Here is an 18289-nt window from a genome sequence, read left to right on the forward strand (position 1 = left end):
GGTCAAGTTCATGTGACCAGAGCATTCAAAGAAAAAGTCGCAACTTGGCTTATGTTTTCTAGAACTTTCGTAGCTTTCCTGTTAATAAAGGACCCCAAACTGTTATGAACTACTGTTTTTTACTTTTTCTGATCACACAGGTTATGAATTCTTTGAGGCATGGACCATGTCTCTTCCATCAGCTGCATACTGCTGAACACACCATTAGCTCTCCAACTGATAATCTCAGCAACTTGTTTTGTTTACAATTCCAGAGAAGCAGCTCAAAAGCTTAACCAATTACAAGACACCAACTTTACCAAACAGTTTGGAAGGTACAGACTTGTCGTCCATTGATGCCATGATGTCAGCAGTAATGAGTGTGGGGAAGATCGCTGAAAATGGCGGGAACTCTCAAAACATCAAGTCCCCATCGAAGTCTCCTGCACCAAATCGGATTGGCAGGAGGAACCAGGTATATAATTCAAAGCATGCAATGGGTGAGAGAGGTTCACAGTGGAGGAAAAGGAGTTAATTTTCATTATCATTTTTGCTTTTCAAATAGTACATGGTGGCACTAGCTGAAATGCGTCACAAGTCCATGTGTGGTTTGTGACTTTTTTCACAGAATAAGCATAGAAATCTGAGCTGGAAAAGACCTTCTTGTCATTTGCACACTGATCTAGCAAAGCACTTAAACACATGCTTCACTCTAAGCATGTGAGTATTCCCACTGAATTACCCTGGCTTACGTACTTTGCTCAGTCAGGCCCTTAGTCTGTCCCTCTACTAGTACACATTGTTCTTTACTTTCTTTTTTTTTTTTAAACATATACATAGACTTACTACATAACGCAATACAAATGCGTAGGCGGTGATCAAGTTTATCACATTTACCAGTTGACGGTACTGTATCAATACCACCACGAAGAGAATATCAGTCAAAACCGTGTTACTTATGTGATGTTCCTGTAGCAATTTATTAATAACCTGCAAACTAGTCTTTCAGATAAATGGCTTCTGATTTGGCTTAGATTTTATTTCCTCTAAACTAAAATATGTTAATTGAAAAGAAAAATATGTCAGGGTGACATAAAGATAAATGCGAACATAGGAGTATATTGTCTGGCAGCTGGCATGAAAGATTTGCCTGCTAACATTCGTTCACAGTCCAAAGTTACATTAAGTGGGAGTGTGTTGTTCAGACTCGTGTCAGTGGCAGGGCTACTAAACAGCTGTCTGCTGTTAGGACACCACGTGATTTGGCTTCAGGAGAGTTTGTTAGCGTTGCTGACCTTTATTCCACCTGATATTTCTGTGGGCATCAGATCAAGGGACGCTCAAGGAGTAAATGTGACAGGATTAAGAGGGATTCTTACAGTGTAAAAATAAATTAATTAATTAATAAAATAGCTGATTTGTTTTTCGGTGGAGATAGGTTACCACCAATGAAGTAAATATTTGTCTCACTGGAAAAAATGGAATTGACAGGATTTCAGGGCAATATTAAGCTTGTATCAGTCTGTTTTGTAGCCTGACTCTAGCAATGCATGATGGATGCAGCAAATTTCTACTTACAGCAAAGCACATTAAAAGTGGTGAATTGTTTCAGTGCATTGCAAATAGGAGTCTAAATTCTGGTCAGAATTGCCCCCATCCCATGCCCCAGGTATAGTAAAAGGGTAACAGAATTTATTTGGTTTTCTATGTCTCATTGCTATGTTCCATGGGGTTATAGTGAAACAGTCTCTCCTGAATCCTTATCCCAAGTCTATGGTTCTTTTTATGATGCTGCCTTTATCTTGGCTCTGGTCTGCCTAGAGTCTCATAAACACACATGCACATTAATCCTCATCTATTATAACTTTTCATTTATTTTCTCCTGAAGAAAAGATGTTACAAAGAGGCTTCAGGCCACTTTTAAGAGAGAAGAAGGGAGAAAAACAAGAAAACAAATCTACCTAATGTGAAACTCCTAAAGAGATTTGCCAGCAGTTGGGTGCAGAAGAGCAGTGCCAAATTGCTTTATTTAAGCAAGTGTAGTTAACAAATGAGCTGCTAATTTTATCTTTCAGTTCAGGAAGTGCTCTGTCACCAGCACAACTGCAGCAACTCAGATATTTAGGCCTTGTCTACACTCCCACTTTACAGCGCTGCAACTTTCTTGCTCAGGGGTGTGAAAAAACACACCCCTTCCCCCCCAGCGATGCAAGTTTCAGTGCTGTAAAGTGCCAGTGTAGACAGTGCACCAGCGCTAGGAGCCGCATTTCCAGCACTGGTAGCTACTCCCCTCGTGGGGGTGGATTTTTTACAGCAGTGGGAGAGCTCTCTCCCAGCTCTGGTGCCGGGACTACACAGCCATGTTAAAGCGCTGCCACAGCAGCACTTTAATGTTGCTACCGGTAGTGAAGACATACCCTTAGTGTTGCATTTTTAATTCTTCAGCGATGCTGCTTTTACAGAAGTGATGCTAAACTTTTTTGTCTGCATTGAGTTAGTCACTAGAATTCCGTGGTTAGCCACCCTTGATTTGGTTGACCTGTATTATGGTATGCAGTGTGTACTGTGTGAGCACTGGAGAAAGTTTGGGTTTTAGTTAATAATAAACTCCAGAGTCAATACTAATCAACTCTGGCTGAGCTATAATGTGTGTCTGATCTTTGCTTCAAGGTGAACCAGTAATTACTCTATCTTTTGTTAATTTGCTGATTCAAAGAGCAGGCAGTCTAGAAAGCAGCCTTCGAAACAATTAATTGTATCATGTAGAATTGTATCCTTAGCTAAAAAGGAAAAAGAAGTTGACTGATAATTTCACAGATATCTCTGGGGATTAAACACCATCTAAACTGTCAGCACAGCTGCAGGGATTTTCCTCACAGCACTGTGTGTTTGTTCTCCCAGCCCTGAGCCAACTTTAACAGAGCTGCAGTATAACTGGAGCTGAACATTACTCCACAAACTGGTGGTGTGCAATAAAGTTGCATTTGTGGAGGGGAATATGTGTATTTTAATTACATATATATTCCATATGTGATATGTTCTACTGCACAGATTTGATCAGCTTTCTTGGGGATGTACAGATTTCAGAGAAACTTTTTTTTTTCCCACTTGCCTTCTAATGTTTTTGCCTTCTTGTGTTTTGTGAACATCAAGTACATGAGGCGTTGGTCCATGTTATAGTGAAGTCTGCTGTAGAGAGTTGTGTATAGTAGATCTATAAACAGTGTGAGGATTTTTCTTTGTGTAGGAGAGAAGGCAAAAAAGGCTAATCATTGCAAATTAGATCACAAGTCTCATGCTTTTGGGATTTGAGATCAGTGTTATTGTTTACTCTGTTTGTTTGGGCTAAAAAGATGCAGAAAAATGGCCATTTGTCCATACAGAAAAGTCCTATTAGAGATTAATAGAAAATAACCATTATTTTTGAACAATTCTATAAAATTTAGTAGGGAAATTATATTCCCCTCTATAGGATGGTCTCCCCCCCCCCACACCTGCTAAATAAAAAATCACCCCAGACAAACACAAACCAAAAAAAAACTATAGAGCAGTTACTGCTTTATTCAATTGCATGGGACTTCAGAATAATTTTCCGAGCACCTGATTGGCATCATCCACTTTTAAATTCTCTACTACATAACCATAAGGGATTTTAGCCATCCACTTTTCAGTGGAATGGGCAACCTCCCTTCATGTGTATGTCATACATTCTGGAAAGTTTTTTATTTGACATCTCCAGTGAACTTTTTTAGAAAGAGGAAATGGGTGGACACGGACACATACACAGTATCTCTGATGGAGGAGCTATTCATCTTTTTTCATTATTGCACCAAGAATACTTAAAATAGCAGGCAAGAAAGTTCAAGTAGAACATACCTTTTCAGTATAAACATGATACTCACCAGCCGCAACACTGATGATTTTTGTGCATTCTTGAGATACCAGGGGTTTAAATAACAAACATTGGGTCTTCCTGGTCGGTAGAGAGCTACACTGTTCTGCAGAAGAACCATGTTCAGTTTTCAGTCTCAGACACTCTTGCTTTTTAGTTGGTGGCTCAGATAATAACAATGCACTGTGCTTCTGTGGAGGGTTGTCGGTGATGTGCCTTTCATCACTTAACAGCAGTTCTGGCCAACTAAGTGAAATTAATTTATTTCCACTTGGAGTCCCATTGCATCTTTGGCTTGGTGGTGGAGTCAATGTCTCAAGGGCGTACTTCATAATATAAAGCTGGATTCTCTACTCACTGTTCTTATTCTGGCTTGACCATAGTTACTCTGGTTCTCACCAGTGTGAAAGGAGAATAAGGTATATTGTGTTTGTTTGTGTTGCATATACTCCTGCATCATTACCTCTTGAAGGCTACAGTTTCATCAGATCTTGCAAACTTAAGAAAGGTTGGCTCTGGCCCACATGTGGGTGGGATACTTCCAGGAAAAATCCAAGATGCTCTAAAAAGTGGTGTTGGTGAGTCAGTAGGTGCAGCGCTTCCCTGTGCAAAGCAGTGTTCTGTTAAAGGCACTGCGCTCCTGCACCGTCATTTGGATGAAATGTAAAATGTAGGCCCCTATGATTTGTTTAAAGATCTCATTGGTCCTTGTTGGAAGATTAGTGGTGTTAACCCTCACGTCTTGGCCAACTTCCAATTTGGGTACTTGTGCTCTGCTCACCTAAATTCCTTCTGGCAGTTTCAGCTGGTCACAATGGTTGCCTTCACTTCCTGTCCCAAACTGCTGTTGCAGAGTTGCTGTGAGCTGTGAAACAGCTGCTGCATGTCTGTGGTGGGTGAAGCGACCCATATTTGTCAATTATAAAGTTTCTGAAGCTTCCCTTAGGGATCTTTCAGGATGATGATTGTGTAAATACAAGTTATTATTCTGTTTTTTGAGAGATGTTCTTACGTTTCTTGCGTATGATTTCAATCCCCATCAATAGCTTTTGGGTTTCTCTACTTTTATGTTTGTGTGTTTTTTTTTCTTGTTTTTTTGTTGTTGTTACAGGAAACAAAAGAAGAGAAGTCTTCCTATACCTGTCCTCTGTGTGAGAAGATTTGCACTACACAGCACCAGCTAACTATGCACATTCGTCAGGTATGCTGACTACTTATCTTAATCGTTCTTTTATATTAAAGAGAGCACAGTGACTTGGAGAGAGAGATCCATTTTTCAGTAACAAAAATCATTCCTTGTCCAAACCCACTTTTCACATACATATTTGTGCCTTCATATTTAAATTTATTTTTGGAATGCAAAAATGTTGTAGGGTTCTTTCCCCTCTACCCCAGCCTATTCCCAAGCAATGAAATGTTTCCTCTTCCAGGAAGTTTAAAGTAATCTGAGGATTCAGAACAACGTTTCCATTAGAAAGACGTGTCCTGCTTTTATTGTCTGTTTCACCATAGTCACCTTCAACACCCATGCAAATTAAGGACCATGAACACAGGACCTATGAGCTCAGGTTGATATTGAAGCACTTCTGTCCTATGCAGAGTGCAGCAACTCTGGGAAGCTAGACAAAGAAGTGACTTTGCAAACAGCACCTTTTTTGTGGAGCTAAATGTCCTCCTCTTGCTTCTCTCTCTCTTTTTTTATTTTTTTTTGGTAGGTAGTTTTGTAAAGGAGCTTTTGTCTTTTTTTCATAATAAGGAACAAAAAGATCTGTTTTGAACATTGAGGGTGTGGGTCACTTTCTGGTGTCCACTGGATAAATGTGTATTTCAGTTTTTCCTTTTATGCTAAAACATATAGTTTTAATTAGCCTCATCATCAACATATCACACTGATTTTAGTCTGTGTAAAGATCCTCATGTGGTGTTAATAACTAAGGGCCAGATTCTACCCTAAAAGGCACGTACATAGCCATAAAAATCTGGTGTCCATCCAATGGCAGAATATTGCTCTAAATTCTGTCACCTACTCATTTTAAACAAATGTAAATTGACACTTTCATGACAAAAATGCATAAATATTTTAAAATGATCTTTCAAGTTTAAACAACACCTCTCCTCTCCTCCCCCCACTCTGCCCTTAACCATTTGTGTCTGGATACCTTTTCACCCTCCTGCATTGCACTCTAGAGTGGATGTTGCACAACACAGTAGGCCTACATCAGCCAGAAATTCCTGGTGTGGTTTTGTGGCAGCGAAGGGGTTAATGAAAAGAAAAGCATGTAAGGTTTACCTTTACGTTGAGTACCCTGCTAAGTAGCTCTTTTAAAAAAAACAAAAAAAGAAAAACCCAAAACACAACTACTTTTTTAGCTGTTACAGTTCTCTGATATTTCCTGGGCAGTACATAGGAGGAATTCAATGAAAATCATTGCTTGCTTTTAGCATAACACTGACACTGGAGGGACAGACCATTCCTGCAGCATCTGTGGAAAGTCTCTGAGCTCAGCAAGCTCCCTTGATCGCCACATGCTGGTGCACTCAGGTGAAAGGCCTTATAAATGTTCAGTATGTGGACAATCCTTCACCACCAATGGGAACATGCACAGGTGAGTGCTGATCATGACACAGGAGCGTGGAAAGGATTGTGGAATGTGGGGGCATTATGTTTCCTTGGCAGGACTGTCAAGCAAGGAAAAGGCTTTTACGTGGGCAGGGAAGTATGGATTATGTATAGTGCATTATTGCTGAGAGAGAAACAAAGAAGGTGTGTGATGATATGCTCTGTGTCACAATAATCCCCCAGAACTGCCAGAATGCTAGATTTTAGGATGATGTAAGAATTGGGGATGGGTTTTTAGCTCAATCAACTATGGGTACAAATAATATCTGGAAGTTCTACTTTCTTTTTGTTCAGGTGCCACAGAGGTTAGATTGTCATATAAATGGCATAACATATGGGCTCAAATTTTAAAGGGGCAACAACCAGCCTCTTTACTTTGCAGCTTCAGTTTGGCAGATGTAAGAGGTTTCATATAGACATCTGCGTGATTTGTGGGTGGATTGGGTAGTTAAATATCTAAATACTCTCAGTAAGGGGCTTCTTCTTTGGCCTGTCCTTTTTTACATATTTGCATGCTCTAGTCATCTTACTTCTTTACAAAGAATTTCCTAGGTCTATAACAGGTTGTCAAAATTAAAAGTTACTATAGTTTAGTTTATATATAATGATACATGTTGTTGACTGAGGAAGCAAAACACTTAATCACACACACATTTTTGTCCCACACAATTACTTCATTCATTTGTATTGCTGTAACACCTAAAATATTCTAAGCACTTTCCAAATTCATAAGAAAATTAATTCCCTGTGTCAAAGAACTAACGATTTACAAAGCCGCCCAACGAAAGACAGGTAAAGGGGAAAGGGATATGATAAGTGAAGTGACCAGAGTGGTAGCAGGTGCACATCTTGCTAGTTCTTTGTGGGGTTCAGGAGTATGTTCTTGTCTGTTTTTTCCTTTGGTTTGAGTGTGAGGCTTTGTCTATACTGGAACCTGAACGACAAAACATTTGTCGTTCAGAGGCATGACCCCCCGCGCCCCCCCCCCCCCCCCGAATGACAAAAGTTTTAACGACAAAAAGCGCCGGTGTGAACAGTGCTTTGTCAGCGGGAGCTACCACCGCTTGTTGGGAGTGGAAGTTTTTTTGTCAGCAGGAGAGCCAACAAACAACGGCTACACTGCAGCTGTGTCGCTAAAAGGTGCGTAGCGAAGACATAGCCTAAGTAACTTTTTTTTTTTTTTTTGGTAGGCAATGAAAAGCTGGGTTTTAAAGGAGTGATTTCAGTTAGGCAGAGGTAGAGCATAGATGAATTCTTGGCCAACATTTCTTTGACATTTTTCTTGCTGTTTTATCCTCTTTGCATGATGTGTATGCAGTTTAAAAAGATACTATAAAATGACAGTATTTTTGCATCTGTATCTGTGTGATTTGTATAATTTTCTGATTAGAAGGGGATGGGTCTGAAGAGAGAGATACTAGCCTCTGCTGAGTGAAACTGGTAGCCATTGTAGCTGGCTGGTAGTTAGAGTTGCCTGGATGCTAGTTTCTGTGCTCCAAGGGGTTTATTGGGGGTTGGAATAGTGGAGTTGTAAACACATTGCTGAAAGTCTCCTATTTAAACATGGAAGAACTAAGTTTTCAAACTTCAATGCAGTTGGTATTAAGGCACCTAAAATGTTTATTTGGCTGATGAAATGCAGGATAAAAATTGGGCCCCTGGTGTAATACTAGACACACTCACATGGCACATAAACTTAAAACTGTGTGCATATTTGCAAGGTTAGATTTTCTCCTTCTGTCTAATGTGATGCCAATAGAGGAACCATCTTCTCTCTTACGCTCTCAGGTTGATGGTTTCATTTTCTGCTAGACTAACACTTTCCTGTATGTTGACTTTTGACACGTCTCTCACATATTGTGTATCTGACACGGTACTCCCTGCAGTGGCAAAGGCAGGCTTGTTTGTTTTGGGTCTAAGATGTTGTGACGGGCAGCATTGGAGGGTGAGTTCTCTGCTTTGTTTATATCCATTTCCCAAACCTGGGGTCAAATGTGCAGGGTTTGCCATCTTTTTAGCTTTAATGTTCAGCATGTCTCATTATTTTTCTCCAGGGAACAGGAAGTTGGTTCTGGTCACACCAATGACCTCAAGTCTCTGATTTCCAAGTAGATGCTCTGTCTCAAGATACAGCTTGCCTGGCCAGCCAGAATGGGAAAATGCTAATTTAAAAGTTAGGTGCAATTTCTCTCAAGTAATTTCCAAAAGGTAAAAATTCAGGGAAAATTAGGTTCTGGGACAGAAACATGTTACTGATAAACGTACAGTATTGGAATACGTGATCTTTCATTTTATGCTGTAGTTACTTGTTTTAGTGCCCATGAAAAGTGATTGACAGACCTGATGATCCTTGAGCTAACCATAGAATGGGTACAGTGCCAGCAGAAGTGCTTGCTTACCAGCACTGCTCTCTTAATGTGCCTCCTTACTGGGCAGCAGGGATTGCCCTAGGGGTGAGATGGTACTTCAGATTCCCAGCCCGCAAGCTTATCTCACTGCTGTGATTCACAGTAGGTGCATCTCTTGTCATTCTTTTGTGAGGTCATGTGTTAAACAGAACAAGTCATGTGCAAATCTGATCCCCAAGGAAGGGCAGATCAGCCAGAATGCAGGCTATGGTTGACTTAAGAAATGACTTCTCTAAAGGAAATAAATGTATCAAAACAATATCAAAGCTTTGAATTTTAGTGAGGCTTTTCATTTAAGCCAAATAGCATGCAGTGCAGCAGCTATTTAGAGCATTAAGATGGGTCCACCAGGAATAGACGCCCTATAAACAGCATTTCCATTGTCCGATATCTGGGTGTAGGTTTAAGACACTAAACTTAAAAACGAACAAACCTTTTGAAGGCTCTTATTTCACTGCCCAATTTCAGACTGCAGCAGCTCAGTGAATGTTGCAGAAGTCTCACACTGGACTGACGTAGTCTGTCATTGCAGAAGATGATCTTAGACTACCTGCAGGGTGAAATCCTGCCCCTATTGAAGTAAATGGGGGTTTTGCTATTGATTTCAGAGAGGGCAGGATTGCAGCCTGGATGTTTTAAAGACGTTCTGCTTTATGATAGTAGTCCTCAGAAAATCAAACCACTGCATTAAAGTTCAAGCAGACAGATGATAAATGTGAAGAGAAATTACTATATGGCACTATAATGCAAGCAGTATCAAAAGGTTTATTTTGCGCATTGGGTACATCTGTCAAAACCACGTACTTCTAGTTAAAGGCGGTCCAAAGAAAATTCTTTTATATGGATTTCAAACACAACTGTAGCATCGAGTCCAACAAGCCATAAATGAGTGAGGGGAAAGGCTTTTCATCACATTACATTTCAAACTTACTTCTGTGTCACCTTTGCCAAGCGAAGATGCGCTATGGCTTGCTAGCTCCCTCTTGGTGTGAAGCTCCTACAGGCACTCTGCACCTGCAGTTTGACGTCACCTGTACCTGTGCTCTGTCGGGGGGTGGGGGGAGGAGGGGAGGGTAAGGCAAGTCCCCAATCCCCAGGATTGCACAGTTTTTCTAGTTTTCTTTTTAATATTTTGTGCTAAAAATAAGAATATTTAAAAGATGACAAAAAAACGTGCCAAGTGGAGAGGGACGAGACTTTTATACCCTTATTGGCAGACTCCAATGATAGGTGTGATGGCAGGAGCAGAGATCATGCTGGGGTATCACACAGAGCCGGGAGCTAGTGATGTTTAATAGATCAGTGATTTGTGGACCTGCTGTAGAAGAAGAAAGGTAACTTTGAATGCTCCTTGCCCTGCATTGGAGTCTTGCCACCTAATACTGTATTTACCTAAAAGCCATTGAAAGGAAAGAAATGTGAATGCTGCATGTGTATATAAAGTGGGTTTTTTTTTTTTTTTTTTCCCCCCGTAAAATTAATTCATACCTAGCCCTTTAATCTGACTTTCATAGTTGTCTGGCTTTTGTCCTAATCTTTACTCCAAACTTGTCCTAGCCTCCCTCATCTGCAGTCTAGCTTCTTTTACATTTCTTGCTGGATGTATAGAGGCTATCCTTCTCAACCTTCAGAATAAATCTTCTATTTCTTTTCTGAATGAGTCATAGCCTCTGACTTCTTAAAGTTCCAACTCTGTCATCCTCCTTGACCTTACGCCCTCTCTCCACGAGTACAGCCGAGCCGGTGCTAGAAGCTTAGAAAAAAAACACTGTTTCAGCACTTCTTCTGAAACTGAGGTGAACAGCGTGGCCTCATTTTCTGAACTGGATGACTTTTGGTCAGCATTCTAAATGGGGAACTGTAACTGTCCTCTGGACTGAGTGAGTGAGGGCATCTTTGAGAGGTCTCTGTCATGGCTACCAGGCTGCTCAAAATGTCCTGCTACTTTGGAGCTCCCTACTGGAAGGCGCACTGTACAGCCTGAAGCACTGGGCCAGGTGCCCAACATGGAGCCTTCGTCTGGAAGAGCTGTTCGGTTCAAGGAACAACAGTGAATGGCACATAGACACTGAAGGGAAGTTAATTTATTTTACTTTTATTTCTCTGAATGGGGCACTGACCCTGCTGAACTGCTGCACTTAATGGAGAAGGGTTGTTGAAGTGGGGGGGATCTCTGAGTCTGTCAGGGAGTGGAATTCCTTGAGAGAGAGGAGAGGTTGGAGGCTGCGTATTCCAATATGTATTTATTTCTGGGGAACACTGGAAAGAGTGAATCCATTTATTTCTTATGTCTTACAAAACACACACAACCCTATGGAGGAGTTTGTTATTAATCTTGTTCTTGAAAAGAACTAAAGAACTATTTTTCAAAATCGTATTAAGGTTGAGACATAAACCTGAAAATGCAGGCTGTCTTAACAGGACCACTGCTATTTAGAGCATGCAGATCCACACATACTTGTGCTAGAAAGATGGTGAGCAGGAGGTTTTTTTTCTCTCATTCCCAGTGAATGAGTTATATGCTTACGCTTTACAACATTTACACTGAAAGTGTGTGTGTGTGTGTGTGTGTGTGTGTGTGCGTGCGTAAGAGGGCTTTCTGTAGAGCTGAAAGCATAGGAACCTCAAATCCTGTCTGAAGAAGAGTCTGAAGTAAGTGTTGGAGTAGATAAACGTTATGAGAGTATTTTAATCCATGCTGTCACTTTTGCCGTATCTGTATGTTGTTGGTGTATCCAATAATTAGCAGATTAAAACCTGGGGAAACTCTCTGGGCCTTGGCTTTGACAAGAAATTGAAAGTTGCAGCTCCCCAACCCTCAAAAACAAACAAAACAAATGAGTTGCTCTGCTAGTGTATTTGTGGTGCTATCTTTTATTAAGGGAACTTGGGGTGTCTAAAACTGCTTGCCTGACTTAATTCTGTGGTCAAGTTTTGCTGAAGCAAAACTTGTTAAGGACTCAATGTAGAAGTTGAAAATATCCCCAGAGCTTCCCCAAAATAGTTCCTTCTGGATAATAGGTCATCCTGCCCTGGATCCTCTTCCAGTTTTATGACTAGGATGGTCTGTACCCATCTATTTTAAATGGCATTTTTCTGTCTGTTAAAGACGAACTTTCCATAAAACTTGAAGGTTTAATAAAATGTAAATGTCAGAAGGTAAGTTCGATACATACTGGCTCCTTTCTTGACAGTCTCTGGTGGCTGTTAAAGATTCCGTAACATGTTTTGAAAAGAATGGTGGGATGACCTAGGTATTTCAACCAAAAAAATTCTCCCATACAGTGCATACATGTAAAAAATCTTGAAACTTAAGTAGAAGAGCAGAATTGCAGGAGCTTTGCTGTGGCAAACTGTTACAAAGACTTCTAGTCAAAGACAGCATTTTTTCTTTTAATCTTTGAGTTAAGAAGGCACTTCATCCATGTTGTTTTTTCTTCAGTGGCAATTTCCCCAAACTTCTTGAAAAGGATCAAGTCAGTGTGCAATGTCATAACTGCTGCTGTTTTTTGTTGTTGGGAACGATACAATTCTGCCTTCTGAGTAAGATATTTTTCAGAATCCATTCCTCCCCACTTTTGTATGTTTGAATGTTTTGAGAGCTTGAAAGCAGCTTTCATTTAAAATTTGGGTGTATAAGTTCTTCATTAGTCAATGAGTGCAGTTTGTGAGGTTTACAAAACATTGGTTAAAAAATGAATGAGACCCACTTACTGTCCCTGAGCATAAACCATACTTCCTTTACTTTTTTAAAATATAGGTACATGCGTCAGGTACGGGGGGGTGGGTGTGCATACACTTTAGGTTTTTGCACACAACTTTTGATTCTACAGACCCTCTTTCTGACCTTGCCAAAGCATCCTTTCTCTGCAACCCACCCATGAATTCCTCCAGTGTTAATTATGGTGCTGGATCCCTTCTGGTGTGTATTATGTGCATTGTAGGTGCAGTGCATTAAATAGCATACTTTGAGGTTGTATGTGGAGTCTGGATAGAATTTGTACAATCTCTGATTACACATGCAGTCCTGCATTTGTTTGATTTTTAGATAGCGTGTTGAGAAGAGAATTTTTTTTAGGCTCTACATAGTTAAACACAGTGACAAAGTTTCTGCCTTTTAAAAAGGGGGAAGTACAGTGCAAAAACGACCTAAATGCAATATTCAGTTTGACACTTCTTCAGAGCTGCCTAAGGCAGCGGTTCTCAATCAGTGGTCTGGGAGCCCCTAGAGGGCTGCGAGCAGATTTCAGGGGGTCTGCCAAGCAGGGCCAGTGTTAGACTTGTTGGGGCCCAGGGCCCTGCCACCTGGGGCTGAAGCCGAAGCCTGAGCAATGTAGCTTCATGGAGGCCCCTGTGGCCCCAGGCAATTGCCCTGGCTTTTATATGTAGAAAACCAGTTGTTGTGGCACAGGTGGGCCCTGGAGTTTTTATAGCATGTTCTGGAGGGCCTCAGAAAGAAAAAGGTTGAGAACCCCTGGCCTAAGGGAAAATTCATAGGAATTGGACATTTAAAATTCTTAGGCAGTTTTGAAAAGTTCAGCCTACATGCCTTACAAATATATATGTAATTAAATATAATCAGTGATCATTTCACATCATCCATGGTACAGATATTTTGCACAAACAAATTAAGGCATTAAAATTAGCAGCATACAAAAGACTATATATGTGCAATATAGTCAAATTATATTTTCTGTATGACCATAATGAATTACCTGACTTTTGTGCATTTATAATAGATACAGCATTGCATTAGATTCTCCTTTGTATTTAGTTTTAGATCAACTCATGCAGTGGGATGAGTCCTTGCTTAACTTCTGAGAAATTTTGGTTTACATGAAATTAAAACTGGACAGAATTCCTTAAACTGAACTAATTATGGAGGAGTGGGGCTAGTTGGACAAGTCATGTTTGACATGGTCTCGAACTCAGTCTTATGATGAATGTAGGATCATTGGCCAATATCAAGGTGCTGTGACATCAGCATATGAGAGAGGATAGACTTGTTCAGCATTTGCAGATGCCCTAATTCTTGAACACTGCACAGTTAGAACTAATTGCTTCCAAAGTAACAGATGATTTTAATTATAGTTGTAGCAGAAAACTGAGACACAACACATTTGATTTTCTTTTTAATTTAAATATGTGTTTTCTTTGAGTAATATGCAGTGTAAGTATAGTGAAAGCATGAACTGGGTGGAGACTAAAACTATCAGCAGGTATGCTCTGAGTAACTGGGGACCTATGAAGACTCCAAGTGAAGGACCGGAAAAACTGGCAGTGTTGTGAACACACCAGTATAGCAGAAAGTGCTAGTGCCACTGAGTCTCAATAGTTTTACTATAAACCTTTGCCGGTGCAGGATCAATGAAAAGTGAGCGCGCGCGCACACACACACTCTCTCTCTCTCTTAAATAAAGTACGCAACAGTTCAGTGGACCTTAAGAGCTTTAGGGAGATGTCATGATTACAGGTATGTCATACTCCACTTACTGCCGTTGAAATATCACCCTCCTCTTCAATCATTATTAAAGAGCTGTGAAGTTAACACAAACACTCATATTGGAGTCTGATTAGAATCCAGAAAAGCAAGGAAGTTCAGAGTTAAGGTTTATACTCTGTCCTTAGTTGGCTCAATTGTTCTTGAGAACTGAAGCATATACAATAAGCAGCATTATATTTGCATATCCAGGCCTCTTCAGTTCTTGAACATACAAGTGAGTCAAGGATGCTCTAAGTCTACAGAGTGGGTGTGTGGTCTCAGACCCTCTAATTTACGTAAATCTGGTCTTGGTCGCTTTAAGACTGTCTTACACTTTTGTGCACTGCTGGCAATAGGTTTGGGTGTCTGGTTTGCATGTGTGTGTAATGGGGAAGATGATCTGGAATACGGGGTAATACCAATTTAATCACAGGTAATAACATAAATCTCCATATAATAGCATGTATTCAGCATAGCTTAGTGCTGCTTTGTTTCCCATGTCACAGTTCAAACGAAAACATGCCACTTGGCATAGTAGATTCTAGTCACCGATCACATGGCTCCTTTAGACCTTTATTTATCTTCATAAGTACCTGCCCAGGAGCAACACCTGCTTTAGGGGGTTAGTATTCTGCCTGCTCAGGAAAGTTGCCTCCACTCTCCATCTTTAACACAAGACTGCAAGAAAAGATGGAATTCCAGCTCTAGAGATTTAAGAATCTCTTTGGGACTTGGAAGCTGTTTGTCTTTTGCTTTAATCCCAGCATTATAGGATTTTTCGTAGACCTAACATTTTAAGGACAAATGGCAATATGCCATGTTGCAGATTTTTAACAAGATGGAACAGGTGAGGAAATAGATCAATATACCAAGCACTAAAAATGCGGGTTGTTGGGGAGGTTTATGAGGAATGTTCTCTGCATGTTGGAATACATCCTCTGTATATGTGGAGGTGTGTGTACAAAAATATATATTGTTGCAATACCTAATGTGTAGGGCTTCTCCGTCGACATAGCTACTGCCTCTTAGGGAGGTGGAGTACCTACGCCAACGGGAGAAGCTCTCCCATCAGCGCAGGTAGTGTCTTCACTAAACGCTACAGTGCCGTAAGTGTAGACACAGGCCCTAAGAGAATAAGGAGGAAAACCTTTGTCACTATCTTAAACTGTGTTTTTTGTACTGGCAGTAGTTCCACCTTAACGCATGTCTAGCTTTAACTCCCCCTTCCCCTCCCACTCCCCAATATGTAAGCTGCCCAACCTGTTCTGGTTTAGCATGCTGGAACTAGCAAACCTCAGAATATAGGCATTCATTGTCAGCTTCTCCTTTGTTTATTTTTTTTTTTAAAGCCATTCATTAGCAATAAATTGTTTCTTAAAAACAGAAGAAGACTGGAGACAAAAAACCTCAGCATTTGGATTCATGAAACAGCAGCAGTCTGATCCTGGCATGCTCATTTTCCCACTATGCTACTTGTCTGCATGTTACACCTAATACATAGGTGGCTGGCTTTCAGTATGGGGAAGATGCCTATTTATGTAAACTGACAATGCCATTATATATTAAGTAGGTGGGTTGTACTTGGTATACAAATATTGCTTTATCTTCCATTAGGGGATCTACTGGTATTCTTGCCAGTCCAAGCTGAGAGAGTAAGCTCTCGTGCAGCCTTATCCACAGCCCACTGAAGACTCTTATTGATTGCATTGAGCTCTGGCTCAGGTCTATGTCCAGTGACTCCTCTGACCAAACTCTCCAGTATGTCTAGACTCGAGAAAGCTGTCCTAGGAAGAGGAAGACAAGCAACCCTCCCTGCTGTTTTAAAATAGAGGCACCTGTATTATTTTGGCAGGTGACACCTCTTCAGTGGCAAACTTGAAACTGATGAGTAAGGCTACGTTTTAGTCACAGATATTTTTAGTAAAAGTCATGGACAGGTCATGGGCAGTAAACAAAAATTCATGTCCCGTGACCTGTCCATGACTTGTACTATATATCCCTAACTAAAACTTGGACTGGGGGTGCTCTGGGGAGGGAGGAAGGCCGGGGGGGGAGCATGGGTGCTGGGGGGGAGGGTTTGTGGGGCTGGCAGGCTCCCTACCCGGCTTCGCACAGAACCAGACGGCATGTCCCTGCAGCTGCTTTCAAAGGGTTGGAAGGCCAGGAGGCTCTGTGCGCTGCCCTGGCCCCCCACCACTGGCACTGGCTCCACAGTTCCCATTGGCCAGGAACCGCAGCCAATGGGAGCTGCAGGGGGGAGTGCTTGCAGGCACAGAGCCCCCTGGCCCCTCCGCCTAGGAGCTGCAGGGACATGCCGGCCGCTTCTGGGGAGCCCCTCTTGAGGTAAGCATCGCCCCGCACCCCAACCCCCAGCCCTGAGCCCCCTCCTACATCCAAATTACTGCTGCTGCTGGGTGGGGGTACAGTGGCCTGAGACTGCCTCAGCAGCGGCCTCTCCAGAAGTCACGGAGGTCACAGAAAGTCACGGAATCCATGACAGACACACAGCCTTAATGATGAGATGTATCAGTCGTCTACATCTGCATTGACTGCATCCAAGTTCATATTCCTAGAGCAGAAGTTCCCAAACTGTGGTTGGTGTTCCATAGTGCAATGTCTGGAGGCCCATAGAGAGCAGACTAGTTTTGTGGTGCTGGCACTCCTGTTTCCAGCTGCTAAATTTTATTAAAAGACAGCTAAGAAATTTATTAAATATGTTCTTAACATTACTTTCCCACACAGGCAATTGTGGTTACCACAAGGATGCTATGGGATCACACATGGGAGAAATAGGTGGGCCAGAGAGTCAGGAGTGGGAGGGGAGGTGGTCTACAAGAAATTCCTCTATTAGGATGTGGTCTGCAGTGTGTAGGGGGGGGAAGGCTTGAGAATCTCTGCATAGAGTTGATTTGTTTCCCCTCCTCTTCAGCAGTCATTGATTTATACCACTGACATGATAGTGCAGAGATCTTGTTTTGTCTAGAATGTGGTTTTGTAATATAGTGCATTTTCCTTGGGATTTTTTTTTTAATTTTATTCCCTTTGTAAAGCACCTTCAGCGTTTGTGTGTATTGTTTCTTTTCTGTGCCATACGATATAACAAGTTGTTCTGTGCTGTTTGCCATTAGCAATACTCAATGGCAAAATGCTAGAGGGCAGTGAATGGAGTAGGCTATGTCTGATTCTGGACATAGTTGCTCATCATGTTGGTTTATTTTTAACGAATAAAATTTTTTCTCAGATTTCTTTACCATGGTTTATTTTGAAGGGGGATAAAACTTGCAGTGCTCTGTATTTGTGCTGAAATTAAAGCTGCTTTAATTGCTGTCTCCTTCTTAAATCTATTTTTAATGGGAATGTCTTAAGACATTGAATAGAAACAGCCAAATGTGCAGGTCAGTGGCTAGGCTTATATGCATATGTGGTTAATAAACACAGCACAAATAGGGATTTCTTACAAAGCTTGCAGAATCAGAAGACCCTGTTAAAGAGTGTCATGTGTTTAACTCCGCCCCTCAGTAAGCAGAGTTTCTTTCATCTTCAAAGTCACCATATGTCATTTGTCATTGTTAATGTGGCACAGCCTGAATTACTGCAAGGTGCCTCTAAGCCAGTTAGGTGGGGCAGCATTGGGAAGCTCACACTGAATTTCCACCATCTCTCTCTCCGCTTGTGCATTGTGTGATTACAATTGCAAATGAATCTCTTCCCCTTTGGGAAAACTGGCTTTAAAAGCATGTACAGGGCAGGCTGCCACTACTGAATCACTTCACTATTGCAGCAGCATCAGGCATGTTGTTTTGGAATAGCTGCCTCCTTTTTTTCTTTTCTTTTCTTTTCTTTTCTTTTCTTTTCTTTTCTTTTCTTTTCTTTTTTTTTTTCCTGAGGTGTTATGACAACACTTTTGG

At 41.2% G+C, this 18289-nt stretch overlaps 1 protein-coding gene across 8 annotated transcripts in view; it reads left to right on the forward strand.

Annotated features, from left to right (window-relative positions):
• RREB1 (ras responsive element binding protein 1) overlaps nucleotides 1-18289 on the forward strand; it is a 141017-nt gene that overhangs the window by 68538 nt on the left and 54190 nt on the right. For 3 of the 8 annotated variants that reach the window (XM_005305970.5, XM_065584924.1, XM_065584931.1), the window contains 3 exons: nucleotides 255-454; nucleotides 4983-5072; nucleotides 6314-6477. In XM_005305970.5, the coding sequence (XP_005306027.2) occupies nucleotides 255-454; nucleotides 4983-5072; nucleotides 6314-6477 (454 nt within the window). Of the gene's footprint in view, nucleotides 1-140; nucleotides 455-4982; nucleotides 5073-6313; nucleotides 6478-18289 lie in introns of all 8 variants that reach the window. The other 5 variants (XM_065584926.1, XM_065584929.1, XM_065584928.1 and 2 more) reach the window with 3 other exon arrangements.

This window comes from Chrysemys picta, chromosome 2 (assembly GCF_011386835.1).
Source record: "Chrysemys picta bellii isolate R12L10 chromosome 2, ASM1138683v2, whole genome shotgun sequence".
Classification (NCBI taxonomy): Eukaryota; Metazoa; Chordata; order Testudines; family Emydidae; genus Chrysemys; species Chrysemys picta.